We start from the raw sequence: 14,610 nt of genomic DNA, 5'->3' as shown, positions 1-14,610 counted from the left end.
AACGGGAGATAAGTTGTTTTTTTTTTTAATTAATTAACTAGTGTGTAATTTGATAATAACGTATAATTTTCTTTATAATTAAGTGTGCATGGGGTATTGACTTAAAAAGTTAACTTTTTTTTACTATTTAGTTTATTTTTGTCATTCTTATTATTTATGAGTCTCATTACACTTTTTAATATTATTTATAGGTTTCAGCAATTTTTTTTTTTTAAATTTTAGCTAAATAAACTGTTTCTAAACAAATCTTAAATTTGATGACACATTATAAGTGATTATTATAATTTATACTTATAATTATGTGGCACAATTGTAACTTCATATGAGATTATGTGTAGTATAATTATTACTGAAATTTCACATTTAATATAAAGATTTTACTAATATATGCCTTTGGGCACATATTAATGGGAACTTTAATATAATGGGATTGTCAAAATGTAGATGTAATTAATGTGGAGGAGACAACGGCATCCTAGGGATGCCTATGTGATCCAAGTAGGGTGTGGGACAAAATATTTTTAAAGCATCTTCTCAGGTGTGGATTGACTTGCTCCTAAGACATGACTTTGAGGTGCGCATAGTGGACCGTCGCTTTGAGTCGTGGCGATCCCTTGATGGAACATTTTGGATGTGTTTGAGACTGGCTTATAATCTAGTTTTTTTGCTTTTTATGTACAATTTTTGTAAAACCTTATTTTTTAAAAGTATAATTATAATTTAGTATACTTTTAGTAAAAAATTAAATAAATTGTTTACAAATATATACAATTTTTTTTGCTTATTGGGAAGCCTTGATAGACTGAGGAGTGGTCCACTTGGGTGGCCTTCTTTAGGGCCACGGAAGGATTGGGAGGACTCCTTGTATATATAAATAGGGAAATACTAATGAATGTCCTTAAAGCATTGATTAATAATCTATTTAAAGAAAATTTTTATAGAAAAAAACAATTAATGTTTTGACAACTTTTTTCACTATACGGCCATGCTAACATGTGCTTTTAGGGTAATGGTTAACAATCCATTTTATGAATGTTTTGACACAATTTTTATGGAAAATAGAAAAAATTGTTAAAATATTAATTGTTTTTTTTTTCCCCATAAAAACTAGAAACTATACCTAAAATTTGTCTAAATTTTAAGGGTCATGTCAACGAGTGCCATACGACATTGGTTAAGAATTATGTAGGGTTTTTTCCCCGCGTCCCACATCGGTTAGAGAAGCGCCCCACGCATGCCTTATAAGCCCTTGGAGCAAGGCATGGTGTACCACTCATCACACATGTGTGGTTGAGTGGTACACCATGCCATGCTCCAAGGGCTTATAAGGCATGCGTGGGGCGCTTCTCTAACCGATGTGGGACTAAGGGTGTCAAGCCTCAAAGAGGTGAAAATCCCAAAGACCACACTCGGGGACGAGGACAAATCCTTACGGGCTTGGCTCCCCAAAGAGGACAATGAGCCAAGTGTGCGGGGAAAAAACCCCCCACAAATTCATTTTAGGAAAGTTTTGACATTACTTTTATGGGAAATAAAAAAAACTGTCAAAACATTAATTACTTTTTTTTTTTTTTTTCCATAAAAACTTTCTTTAATTAGATTCTTAACCAATACTGTACTGCACTCGTTAACATTTTCCAAACCAATGTAGTCCTGGTTTAAAGTTTTTTTTTTTGTTTGGGGGGGGGGGGGGTGGGAGGGGAACCAAATCGGTTTGGAATTTTATATTCCTATCTAACCCAACAAATATGAGTTTTCGTGCGTACCATTGAAAGCATATATTAATGTAGAACAGAATAGCATATTGTTTACCTTAATAAGTGGTCAAAATGAATTAATTTCATAATAATAAACGTTGAATCCTAGATCTTGCATTAACTGGTAACCATGAATAAGCTTATAAAACACATGTCAAAGCAAATATGTAAGCCAATTGTGGTGCCGCGCGTTCCTATCAAATAAACTATCAACATCAGATAACAAGGTTTATAATTTTTAAAAGCATTAGTTAGAAGTTCCTATCAAGAGTCCTAGTTTAATATTCTAATGGAACCATCATGGGTCCAATAACCAGATCTGGCATTGTGCATGGAAGACAATTGCCCTAAGATGCATCAAGAACAAGAAAACCACTATCAAACAAACACGGTTATAAGAGCCATTGGAGAAATTCCGGAAATTTTGTGAACTGCATGTGTTTAATTTTTGAAGGTGGTGCTCATAATTAGAAGTCACCCTTCTAGATCTCAAATTTATTGCAACATTAAACAACTTGTAGGTATCATTTTCTCATAAACCATCACCGGCAATCCCATAAATGGTAAGAGTCCAACTTTAAAAGCACATAGATATAAAGGTATGGACAATGCTAGGATCATAACTTTTGCTACAATTTGCTCATGTACTAAGGGTACGTTTGATATGCCATAATAGCTCTTATAAAATAATAGTTATTTATGTGTAATAGTAATTTGATCATTTGGTTGCATCTTTATTACATGAATTAGTTATTACATTGGAATGACTATTTTTTAAATTGAGAAATAGCTATTCTTTTTTAAAATGGATGAAATAGCTATTCTTTAGTATATATAATAGGTTTTAAAATTAATAGATTTCTAAAAATATAAAGTTTCCTTATACATCATCTTTTACAAACTTTCCATATGTAACAACCAAACTTATGAATAGTAATAGTTATTCCATTACAATGTCTTCTATTCCTAGTAATAAAGATTACTATTCCTAATGTAATATATATTCAGTGTACCAAATGTACTCTAAGTCGTGAATGGTGGAGTAAAAGTGATGAGTCCATAACTCCTCAATTCACGACTTGCTACGTGGCAAAAGTTATGGTCCTAGCATTACTTTAAGGAAAATGCTAACGAGTGCCCTTAGGGCACTCGTTAAAAATTAAGTTAAAAAAATTTTTTATGGGAAAAGAAAAAAAACAATTAATATTTTGACAACTTTTTTCATTTCCCATAAAAGTGATCTCAAAACTTTTCTAAAATGGATTGTTAATGAGTGTTCTAAGGGCACTCGTTAGCATGTCCTTTACTTTAAATATACTAAATCATTTACGAAATCCCATGATTGTTGTGAATTATGATTATAGAAGCAAGGAATCAAAAGCCTGATTTTTTTTTTAAAAAAAAGGGAAAATTTGTTATTGATTCTAATTTGAATTCATTACTAAAATTAATTTTTTTGCTCACCAATAACAGTAAATAGCAACCTGTCATTTAGGATTTGTCGCAAAAGTATTGTAAAAATATTTTAAACAAATCATTTTCTTTTTTACAGTTTTTTATATTTTTCATAAAGTGGTATCGAATTTTTTCTAAAATGGTTTAGTAACAAATACTCTAATAACACCCGTTACTTGGACCCAAAACAAATTCTTTTAATGAATAATTCTTATCCAAGAAGCAAAAACTGCATAACATTAACACATATAACCAGCAACAAACAACCTTAAACTGCAATCTATTACAAAGTAGAGCAGAAACCTCCAATTCCCTCCTTTAACCAAACCAAAAACAGAGAGTTACAAGAGACTGATTCTCTACATTATGTTCAACCTTCTAATATTGGGATTCACTTCCTCAACCATTGTTAATTCAACGCGTCTCATAGTCATTGTCATATACCAATATCTAAAGAATTATTGGCACAAACCCCAAACTTTCACAATAGAATTAGTTTGTGTTTGGCAAAAATAATTTTTGCCAATTTATTTTATTATTCAGCTTATTTTTGTTATTATTAATGAGTTTTACTGTACTTTTTGGTATTATTTATAAGTCTTACTGTACTATTTCAATTAATTTTTACTTTTATCTATAATACTTTCAGCAAAAAATTTTCAGTTTCAGCAAAATAAGCAGATCTCAAACAAACTTTCAGAAACCATTTTGTCGGTAATTAAATTAAAACCCATATGCTATTCTTATATATTGGTGCTCCTCTTGGAGACTTTGGACTGTGATAGATTATAGATATGGCCCCCAAAATTCTCAAGAAAAATACTAATATTACTAAGAAGTTTACGATTTTTGTCGTAATCCACCGCGTGATAATTTGTGGTTAAAAGAAATGATAAGTTTATTTTGATTTATATATTTATTACTCACAATTTGTTCACATTTGCGCGATAAATTATGACAAAAGTTATATAAATAATTACTGTTTCAATTATCAGCGGTTCGTACGCTAGCTACCTTCCTCTATCAATACAGCTGCGCCCGTCAGCTACAGCCTACAGCCATCTAATTTGACAGCATTTTATTAAGGAAGCATGACGTTCATTGAAAAGTAAACGATGTCGTTTTAGTTTATTTTCATGGGCCATTACTAGTTTACGATAAAAAAGAAAGGAACAGGTGTCAAGGTTTTTCACTTTTGGCCCACATCTTAGTGCCCACGTGGTAGGAGTTTGCGTCATTGGACAGCTTTTTCTATGGTGGACCCTTCTACTGTGAGGCCCTTTTTTTAGCGGTGATAATCAAGATACCAGCAAATGATCAGCTGCGAACACACGCGTTCACCACTCATTGCTGGCTTCTAGAATCATGTAGCACTGCTGCTTTGTTAACCACACTGAAAACAAAAACTTCCTGCAACTACTAATTGTAATTTGTAACTCTAGAATTATTTTCACAATAATCAACACAACTACTCTTATTTTGAAAATTAAGGTAGCTAATTAAGTAATTACATTACAATTTATGTCTAACTTATTATATAAGACCATTCATATTATGTTATGCAAAAAAAAAAAAAAAAAAAAATCTCTCTATTTTATGATAAGAACATACTTTTCTTTTTTAATTTATTTATTTTAACTAACAATTTCTCAAAACACTCAATATCTAATAATTATGTACCTTATTTCATCTGAATATTATGTCTTCATCTAATTTTTTTTTTTTTTTTAATTTGAAATAATCTCTTTCTCTTGGCTAAGTTAACAAATGTCTATACTCTATAGTCATGACATCGTTACCAATATTGTAAACCACAACTCAGAGACTCTCTCCCCCTCAATTAGAGTTCTCTAAAAACTAGTTTTGAAATTAGATTTCTCTGCAAACTAGTTTTGAGAAAAGCCTTTCAAACTTCCACTAAAAAATTAACATTACTATATATTTTGAAATTTTAATTATTGAATTGCATATTATTTAATATTTTGAAACTTCCACACATTTTTATGTATAATTTAATATTACAAAATATTGAAATTTAAATATTTGATTGATGATCTATCAATTGATTTTTTTGAAAATTTGCAAATATAGAGAATATACTAAAAAAAATACAATTTAAACAGTGGATTTGTCGAAAATCACATCCAATAAAAAACAATAAGTTACCTTTTTTCATTAGAGATCTTATATTTAAGTGGCTCTTATTTGTTTTTAAACCTTATTTATTCTTAAGAATTTCGCTTACATATATGTCACATTGATTGAAATATCTGCAGAAAATATTTTAATAATTATGAAAAATTAAAGTCTCATTAAAAAAAGAAGAAGCAATAATACAATCCAAATCCTTGTGATTATGTTTTTATTTATGTAATAAGTTATCAGATTTTTATAACGTTTATGACTCTTCTCCATAAGTTAGAAACCATAAAGATTTAAATATTCCATTTTTTTTTTAATCCATATTAGCTCCATATTTCATATTTGTTACCACCCCAAGACAGACCTATAATAATTAATTATTATTTTTCAATTAAAAAAAACCCTATAAATCGATCAAAATCACACAACACGGAGAAAAATTAAAAAAAGTGAAAAACACAGGAACCAAAGTACCCCTGAGACCATGACCTGCATGAAAACGAAAAGCCACGTGTCAGTTTAAAAGCAGTCTATTTTCTGTCGGTCACCCAAATCGTTCGGTAATGTCACGGTACACGTGTCCTTCCCTCTCACGATCTTCTCTAAAAGCCAGTTCTAAATTTAGCATAAAACAAACCCACCAATTTCTCAAACCCAACTCTCTCTCAAAAATTATCACTAACGCACAATACAAAACGCATCACAGCCACCGTTTTTTTCTTCCTCTTTTTTTAGCGGAAAAAGCTGCCGCTAATGCTTCCCATTTCGAACAACGCGTTATCGGAAGCATTACCTCACAAAAAACCCAAAATCCCGTCCGAGTTAGTGGACCGCAAGAACACGTTCAACTCAGCGATTCTGCAACCTATTCTCCACCACCACCCTCGCATATGGCTCCTCCTCTCAATCCTCTCCGTTCAGGTCCTCCTCCTCCTCACTCTCCGCTCTGTCCCTCTCTCGCTCTCTCTCCCCCACCCCCACACCCACACCGACACCACCCACACTCACGACGGCGACCTCCACTTCCAACCGCCGCAACCTTCCAATTCCACCTCACCCGACCCGCAAGACCAATGCGGGTTGGGCCGGGTCTACGTGTACGACCTCCCCGCAGCGTTTAACGCAAAGATCCTCGCAAATTGCGACCGGTTAAACCCGTGGACCTCACGCTGCGACGCTCTGGAAAACGGCGGGTTAGGTCCGCTGGCAACCGGGCTGGCCGGGATCGTGCCGGAGAATCTAGCTCCGGCTTGGTACTGGACGGACCAGTTCGTTTCGGAAATCGTTTTCCACAACCGGCTCTTGAAGCACAAATGCCGGGTCATGGATCCGGAATCGGCTACGGCGTTTTACATTCCGTTCTACGCTGGGCTCGCGGTGGGGAAGTATCTGTGGTCGAATTCGAGCGAGGAGGAGCGCGATCGTCACTGCGGGATGATGCTGAAGTGGGTCCAGGACCAGCCGTATTTCAAAAGATCCAACGGCTGGGATCACTTCATCACGATGGGTCGCATCACGTGGGACTTCCGGCGGTCCAAAGACAAAGACTGGGGCTCCAGCTGCATCTACATGCCCGGGATGCGCAACATCACGCGCCTCCTGATCGAGCGGAACCCGTGGGACTACTTCGACATCGGCGTGCCCTACCCCACTGGATTCCACCCCAGGTCCGACTCCGACGTCGCCGAATGGCAAAGCTTCGTCCGAAACCGCCGCCGCACCAGCCTCTTCTGCTTCGCCGGCGCCACGCGCGGCGCAATCAGGAACGACTTCAGAGGCCTGTTGCTGACCCAATGCCGAAACGCCAACGACACGTGTACGGTCGTCGATTGCGGCGGCTCCAAATGCTCCAACGGCACCTCCGCCATCCTCGAAACGTTTTTGAGGTCCGATTTTTGCCTGCAGCCCAGAGGCGATAGCTTCACCCGCAGGTCGATTTTTGATTGCATGGTGGCCGGTTCGATCCCGGTTTTTTTCTGGAAGCGATCCGCTTATTACCAGTACGAGTGGTTCTTGCCGGGCGAACCGGAGAGTTACTCGGTTTTTATAGATCGTAACGCGGTTAAAAACGGTACGCTAGTGGAGCACGTGCTGAAGCGGTATAGTAGAGAGGAGGTGAGGAAGATGAGAGAGAAAGTGATCGATTATATACCGAAGTTAGTGTATGCGAAACCCCTAGAAGGGTTGGAGAGTGTAAAGGACGCGTTTGATGTGGCCATTGATGGTGTGCTACAACGGTTCAAGGAGCAAGCGGAGTGGGGATTCAAGTGGTAATAGAATAGAGAGAGAGAATCTGGGAAATTAGTAATAGTAATAGTAATTAGTGACCAGTTATTACAGTTTTTCGAATTTTGTTTTTGTTTTTGGGGGATTTGGTATATGTATTCTTCTACTAAATCCCATGATGTTGTATACGGTTATAGATATTCTTAGTTATTTATATTGCTTATTACAATTTGTATTCTTTGGGATTCAGTTTTCTTGAGTCTCATATAATTTCTGGGTTTTGTCATTTGGGGTTATTGTTTCTGGAAGTGCAAGTGAGAGTGCCAATTCATAGAATGGAAGTGGATGGAGGAGTGAGGACCATCACATGACAAGTTGGTGGCCCATGCTAGTGTTGGATGGGCAATGATGTTGATGTATAGAAGAGAATAATGATTAATGAATAGTTGATCAATAAATCATGTGCATTAATAAATATCTTTTTTGAGCTAGTTTAAATCCTTCCAATTTTTTGTATGTATGTCATTTTGTAATTTGCTTAAGATTTTGTTATTGCAGAATTTGTCATTTACAATACAATAAGGTTTCAATTTCAAAGAAAATTTTTCCACCTTGTGGGAAATAATTATTAACTAGTGCTGCAGCCTGAAGCCATTTTTTTTTTCTTTTTAAAGTTGTTTTCTCAATTATTTTCATCCTATTCCAAAATTTGGGTTTTATTTTTTATTTTTTGGTTGTTACATATGAATACCAATTATACTTCATGTTGGTGGTTTCAATGAAGATTAGGACTTAGGAGATCAATTAGCCAATAGAGAGAAAGAGAAGAGGAGTCAACCACTAATCAGGGAGCTAACACCGGGTAAATTGGCAGCATTACTATGTTCCTTATTAATGGAGCAAGGTACAACACTTTAATTGAGAGCCAACTGCTGTACAAATAGGGATTTGAAGTTGAGTTAAGGAGGATGGCTTTGTTGCTGGTTGCTAGTAGCTCCGGCCTCTAGTTCTATTACTTAATCGTCAAGGTATTTTTTTTTTTTTTAAATTAATTAATTTATTATTTATTTGGGTGTTTGATGTGTGCATTTACAGCTTGGTAAAGACAATTTTTTCTTAAAAGGCTAGATTGTTTGTTTTGAGTAAAATTGATTAATTTTTACGTGCAGTAGCTCCGAACTCCAGTGAGTTTAATTGTTTTTAGCTTTACTATTGGTAATTTTTGTTATTGGACTAATTTTTTTGGGCTTGTATTTTTGTTTTAGATTTTAGGTCTTTAATTTTTTTTTTATGGCCTTTAAAATAAGGAAAATGTTAGAGTTACAAACTTTTTAACAAATTGTTAATGTGGTAAATGGTTATAGTAAGTAAAAAAAAAAAAATTGTAAATAGTGGGTCCTAATGCAAACCAAAAAAAAAAAAAAAAAAAAATTACTACCTTAATAGTTTGTAAAAATGTTATAGAAAAGTTTGTGACTATAGCATTACTCTTAAAATAATCAATAATATTATTAAGGGGACAAATAATAATTTTATAGATCAAAATTACTAAAATTGATACCTATATATATACTATTTAAAAAGAAAAAAAATTAGGAGTGCCATTGCCCCCAAGGTCCAAGTCTCCCTTTGTCCCCAGTGCAAATACACTTACTAATATGTGTTGCACACAACATACACAGCTTATGGCCTTTGATTCTCCCCTAAACTATGTAAGTTCCATTTTTTTCCTCGTTCGGACAGTTCTAGCAAAGTTGTATTGGATCTGTTTATTTGATGTGTTTAATGCCTTTTCTTTTCACTACAATAATGTGCTATTAAAATTAATGTAAACCATAAGGAATTATTTAGTTTACTCGGACCATGTTGGTGGTGTCTAAGGGTCCTCCCAAATAAGGTTTAATAAATTGAGGATTTATGAGAGGAAGTGAATGCGGATAGAGACGAGGGTATAGTCGTTTGTTACCGGATATTGCTATGCAGAGAGGTTGAAAGCCGTCGTCGCTCTGTTGTTTTCTTGTGGAGGTGGTTCTTGATTGGTTCAAAGCTTAGATTGGCGGGGTATTTTGATCTTTATGATATTTGGAAGTTGTGTGGTTATGCTCATTTATAACATATGAAATTTTTGAGGCCACAGTTTGGCTCCAACCACCCAATGGAATATGATATTTGTACTGGTCATGTGTAATACACATGACTTAGAGCATCCACATTAGTGGATGCAAAATCATGTAAAACATAACTTTTACACATTTTGCCCCCAAAAATACTCCACATCAGTGTTTCTAAAATTGTGTAAAAATGTGTATATCTCTATAGGAGCTACAATAACCGTGTAAATATACACGGTTACTGTAGCTCATCAATTTATTATTTTACTAATTTCCCGTTCGCTCCTTTTTTTCTCTCTCTTCTCCAGGCTCAACAAACTCAGTAACTTCTCATCTTTTTCTTTTTCCTCAGATGCACACAAACACACCCACACACAAACACATCCACACAAACAAATCAACAAAAAGATACACTTGCTCAAAATAAAAATAAAAAACAGAGAGATACACAAACACATCCACACACAAACAAACCCAAATGGACAAACAACAAAGAGACAGATCGGTGCTTGACTGGAACGATCGGAACTCGTGGGTCTCGCCTGATCGAAGCTCATGGGTCTCGCTTGATCGGAGCTCGTGGGTATGGGTCTTGCCTGATCAGAGTTAGGGAGATACACTAATTGATCGGTGCTTGTGGATCGGAGCTAGGGAGATCTCGATCAAATCTGATCTGGTCGGATCTGATCGGTGCTTGTGGATTGGAGCTAGGGAGATCGGTGCTTGCCTGATCGGAGCTGTGGATCAGAGCTTGTGATTGAGATGGTGTGGATTTAGACCGAGAGAGAGAGTTGATTCAGAAATGGGTATAGAGGTAGAGAGATGGGTATAGAGAGAGAGCAACAAATCAGAAAAAATGGGTAGAGAGAGAGAGAGTGCGTATGTAAGGGGTTAGTTGAGGGAAATAATAAAAAAAATTGAGAAAATTGATTATTTAAATAAAAGAGGTGAGAGAATAGATGAACTGATGTGGGTGTTTTGTAAAAATGGATGCGTAAAATAGAAAAAGTAGGTTTTTAGTGTAAAAATGGATGTGTAAAATACACTAATTGATGTGGTTGTTCTTACTTAACCTAACTAATCAAGTGAGTTATGTACATTGCACATAACAGGCACGTCTCATCTTCTTTTTGGTGGTTGAATCCCAGTTATGTTTTTTTTTCTTTTTTTTAATTACTATTTATTTATTAGATGGGTGGAACACTAGTTACTCCTTACTACTAATATAGTTCTTTCAGGTAGATTGATTAATTTCTCGTAAATTACTGACCTCCTCAACCTTTAAGAAAATGTAAGAAATCTTTATATTTTGATGAGCAAAACTCTATACTTAAGATGTGTTTGGATACCGCTTATTTTGCTGAAAATTAAAAACTGAAAACTGAAAACACTGTAATAAAATAATTTTTTAAATGTGTGAATAGTATCGTGGGACCCATTTGTAATGAAAGTTTTATTGAAAAAAGAAGTTTGTAGATTTCATGAACAGTGCACGGAACTCACTAGGAGAGCATTGGCTTTACTGAAACAGACTTTAAAGAAAACGCAGGTGCAGGATAGTGCTTTTCAGCATTATCCAAATGCACAATTAAGGTTTTGATACATCATACATGTAACAAATGCTCTCCTTATCCTACGACTAATTACGTTCAATTATAAAATAAGTTAAATTATAGATAATTTTAAATTAAAAGTTAATCTAAAATACTTCAAATAGTGCCATGTTTACTTAAAAACCATAAAAGTGGATGGAATCTTTTTTATCCGTTTGTATACTTTTTCTCTTATGAATACTATATTATAAATAAAAGGCTACTCTACTCATATTCATATAGTTAGCCAAACCCTCAAAGTAAGGAAAAACTACCTAGATCAAACTTTTATCTTCCATCGAGGAGTCAGTCATTGCCGTTGTTGGCAGCAATAATTTAGATGCAACTGCAAGTTTAGGCTATAAAAAAAGAAAAAGAAAAAAAGAAAAACATAAATAGCAGTTAAAAATTACGAGAGACTCAATAAAATGACATTATCTAGGGGGTAAAAAAAGAGAGGAGATAGTTGGGCATTCAAAAAAGAATTTTCCTGCACTATTTTTTCATTCCTTGCACTATTTTTAGTTTCAACTTAGATGATATGTCTTTTGAGACTTGATGTCCTTATTGACAGCGATCATATGCAATATTGAGGAAGCACTTAACAATCACATATATTGAATTTGTCAATTTCTAAACATTTGTCATTTAACTTTAAAGTTATTAGCACAGAAGGCATTTTCAAAATAAAGACAATTTTGACGCGATTTCTCTCTTCACTAGGAGCAAATATGGCATGCTAGATTGCCCTATATTTTAGGCTAATAAGGTAGTTTGCTTGAAATCAACTTCTTTTTTTCTTTTTCCAAAATTAATACTGTAACAATTGGGTACAATGTTATAGAGCCAGAAAGCTAAAAGAGCTTGAATTCACAATTTGCTAGTAAGAAATGATTATATTTGTTGTCAACGGCTCTTGGCCCTTGGGTAAAGGTCTATTCTTGGCTTGGTATTAAAATTGACTAACCAGAACTTAGTCCTAATTTTGTCGCTCAGTTATGCCTTTTCAAATTGAAATAATTTAAGTACATGAAATGTCGGCGACAATCAAGGTTGGTCTAACTGTGATTACATAATGTAATTTACATGTGAAATTGTCTCTCATTGAAGTTGACATCTTAGTCTTTAGGTGCCGCACACCGACACACAAACACATACTATTAAGTATTAACATTAATGATAACGGGCAGTGGCTCTTCAACATGTGAATAAACTCGAAGCATTCTGAAGAAGGCAACCCTCACCTCATGTATGCAAAAGAGATTTACTCAACTTCTTTCTATCAAGAAGAGATAGCGATGAGTACATAAGCCTATGTCTATATAATAAAGGTCATCATCATCTTAATATCTATATGATAATTATGAAAATAAAACTTAGTCTTACATTTAACTCTGCCATGAAGAAGACATGTAATCTATTTTAAGGATTCAGTGAAGGATTTGTATGTCGATGTAGAGACTTGATCACCGGCATGCTTTCTATCTACAATTGTTTGATTACACACTTTATCAAAACTTGATGATATGTGTGATTATGATTGTGATTGGTGAACCATCACCTTTCACATAGAACCATTACTTTTTCTCCATTATTCATAATCGCACATTTCAGGATTGTGGCAAAAGTTTTGGCCATAAACTTTCTCTTCTGTCTATGGCAGCGAGTATAGACTATAGAGAACTTGAAGAACATGTAGTTTAGCTGAGCCAAGATTGTTGTAATGTTGTAAAGGATGCAAGTGCAACAAGTTTTTCAGGTGGCAATCTGCCTTGTAAAGAATAGTCCATCCAATTTAGAGTGATGTAGCTAGGCCAGCTTTACCACATATCTCACATGTTGGATGATGTTGATATGTTGGATGATGTTGATATTGATTACTATCATGAAAATTGTTGTTGGAATTGTTATTAAAACCATGACCTCAACCTTTGTAGCCTGGGATGGAGGTATTCATTGACATTTGGGGGCAATGGCCCCACCCACAATTATTATTATAATTTTTTGTAGCAATTTAGTCCAATAAATTTTAGTAATTTGGTTTAATAAAACAAGTTGCAAACTCACACAATGCTTGAAAATAAATAATTATTTTGTATTGTAATATAATATATAATTTCTGTTCTAAAATTTGTTAAAGATAATTTGTTTTCCTTAAAAATTAAACAATTTCTTTTCGGTTCAATTAAGTTTACTTCAGTCCACTTAGTCAATTTAGGTAAAAGTCAAATTAGGTCTACTTCAGTCCACTCAATCAACTTTGGTCTCTTTTAGTCCATTTTAGACTAATTGAGCCTTAAGTTGATTCTTTTTGTAGGTTTTCTTTTCAAGTGTACCTCAAAATTTATTTTTCTTTTTTATTTATTTTTTTGGGTTGAAAAGTATGAAATTTTATTATATTTGGGATAAACTCTTTAGTTTTGAGTTAAAAAATACAAATAAAATAGACATTAGAAATTAGAAATATGAGCCATAAAAATGTAATAAAAATAATAAATATTAAAAAGTTTTTTTTCGGTCCATTCTGTCATCCTTGGTCTAATTTGGTCCTATTCGGTCCATATGGTTGTAATCAGTCCATTTGGTTATATTAGGCTGTGTTTGGTTCCCGTAAAATATTTTCCGGAAAATAAATATTTTTCGGAAATACTATTTTCGGGAAAGGAAAATATTTTCAAGTGTTTGGTTGCATTCCAAAAAATATTTTAGAAAATATTTTCTGGTGTTTAGTTGTATTCTTAAAAATGCTCTAGAAAACCCATTTTTATCATGTTTCTCACATTTTCTTAGCTTCCAAACAAATATATCATCAAATCCAACAAAACCCAAATTCTCAATACCCAACAAAAAAAAAATCATCAAATCAGAGATCAACCCAAAATCAGAGAACAACAAAACAAGAACCACCCACGCCACCACAACAACAACAACAAAATCAGAGATCAAAGAGAGCAAGCGGATCGGCGACGAGATCGACCCAGAGGAGGATTGACCCAGAGCAAGCAGATTGGCGATTCGGCGGGACGATCTCGGGTTTGAAGAATGGTGCAACGACTTCTGGGTTTGCGACGATTGGTGGCGAATGGGTTTGACGATTTCTGGGTTCACGACGATCGGTGACGAATGGGTTTAACGATTTCTGGGTTTGCGATATGAGGAATAGGTTCGACAGCGCGATCTCTCTCTCTCTCTCTCTCTTTGTTTGCGCATCTGAGTCCTTCCTTCTCTCTCTCTCTCTCTTTGGGCATTGCTTGACGAACGAGCTTGGTCTTGGGTTTTCTGGGTTCATCGGAGCTCTTGGATGTGGATCGGTCTCACCTTCGCCGG

At 34.7% G+C, this 14,610-nt stretch overlaps 1 protein-coding gene across 1 annotated transcript; it reads left to right on the top strand.

The window, feature by feature from the left end:
* Positions 1-5,981: 5,981 nt before the first annotated feature.
* On the top strand, positions 5,982-7,829 carry LOC115971328 (xyloglucan galactosyltransferase XLT2-like). Its single transcript, XM_031091191.1, has one exon. It carries the CDS (start codon positions 6,108-6,110, stop codon positions 7,626-7,628), a length of 1,521 nt encoding a protein of 506 aa, XP_030947051.1. The 5' UTR covers positions 5,982-6,107; the 3' UTR covers positions 7,629-7,829.
* Positions 7,830-14,610: the final 6,781 nt, after the last annotated feature.

The sequence above is a fragment of the Quercus lobata genome, chromosome 12, assembly GCF_001633185.2.
Source record: "Quercus lobata isolate SW786 chromosome 12, ValleyOak3.0 Primary Assembly, whole genome shotgun sequence".
NCBI classification, from domain to species: domain Eukaryota; kingdom Viridiplantae; phylum Streptophyta; class Magnoliopsida; order Fagales; family Fagaceae; genus Quercus; species Quercus lobata.
This window is presented reverse-complemented; position numbering and strand designations above follow the sequence as displayed.

What these genes read in the sequence shown, in the direction of transcription:
- LOC115971328 (XM_031091191.1), top strand. Translation starts at nt 6,108, where the DNA reads ATGCTTCCCATTTCGAACAACGCGTTATCGGAAGCATTACCTCACAAA.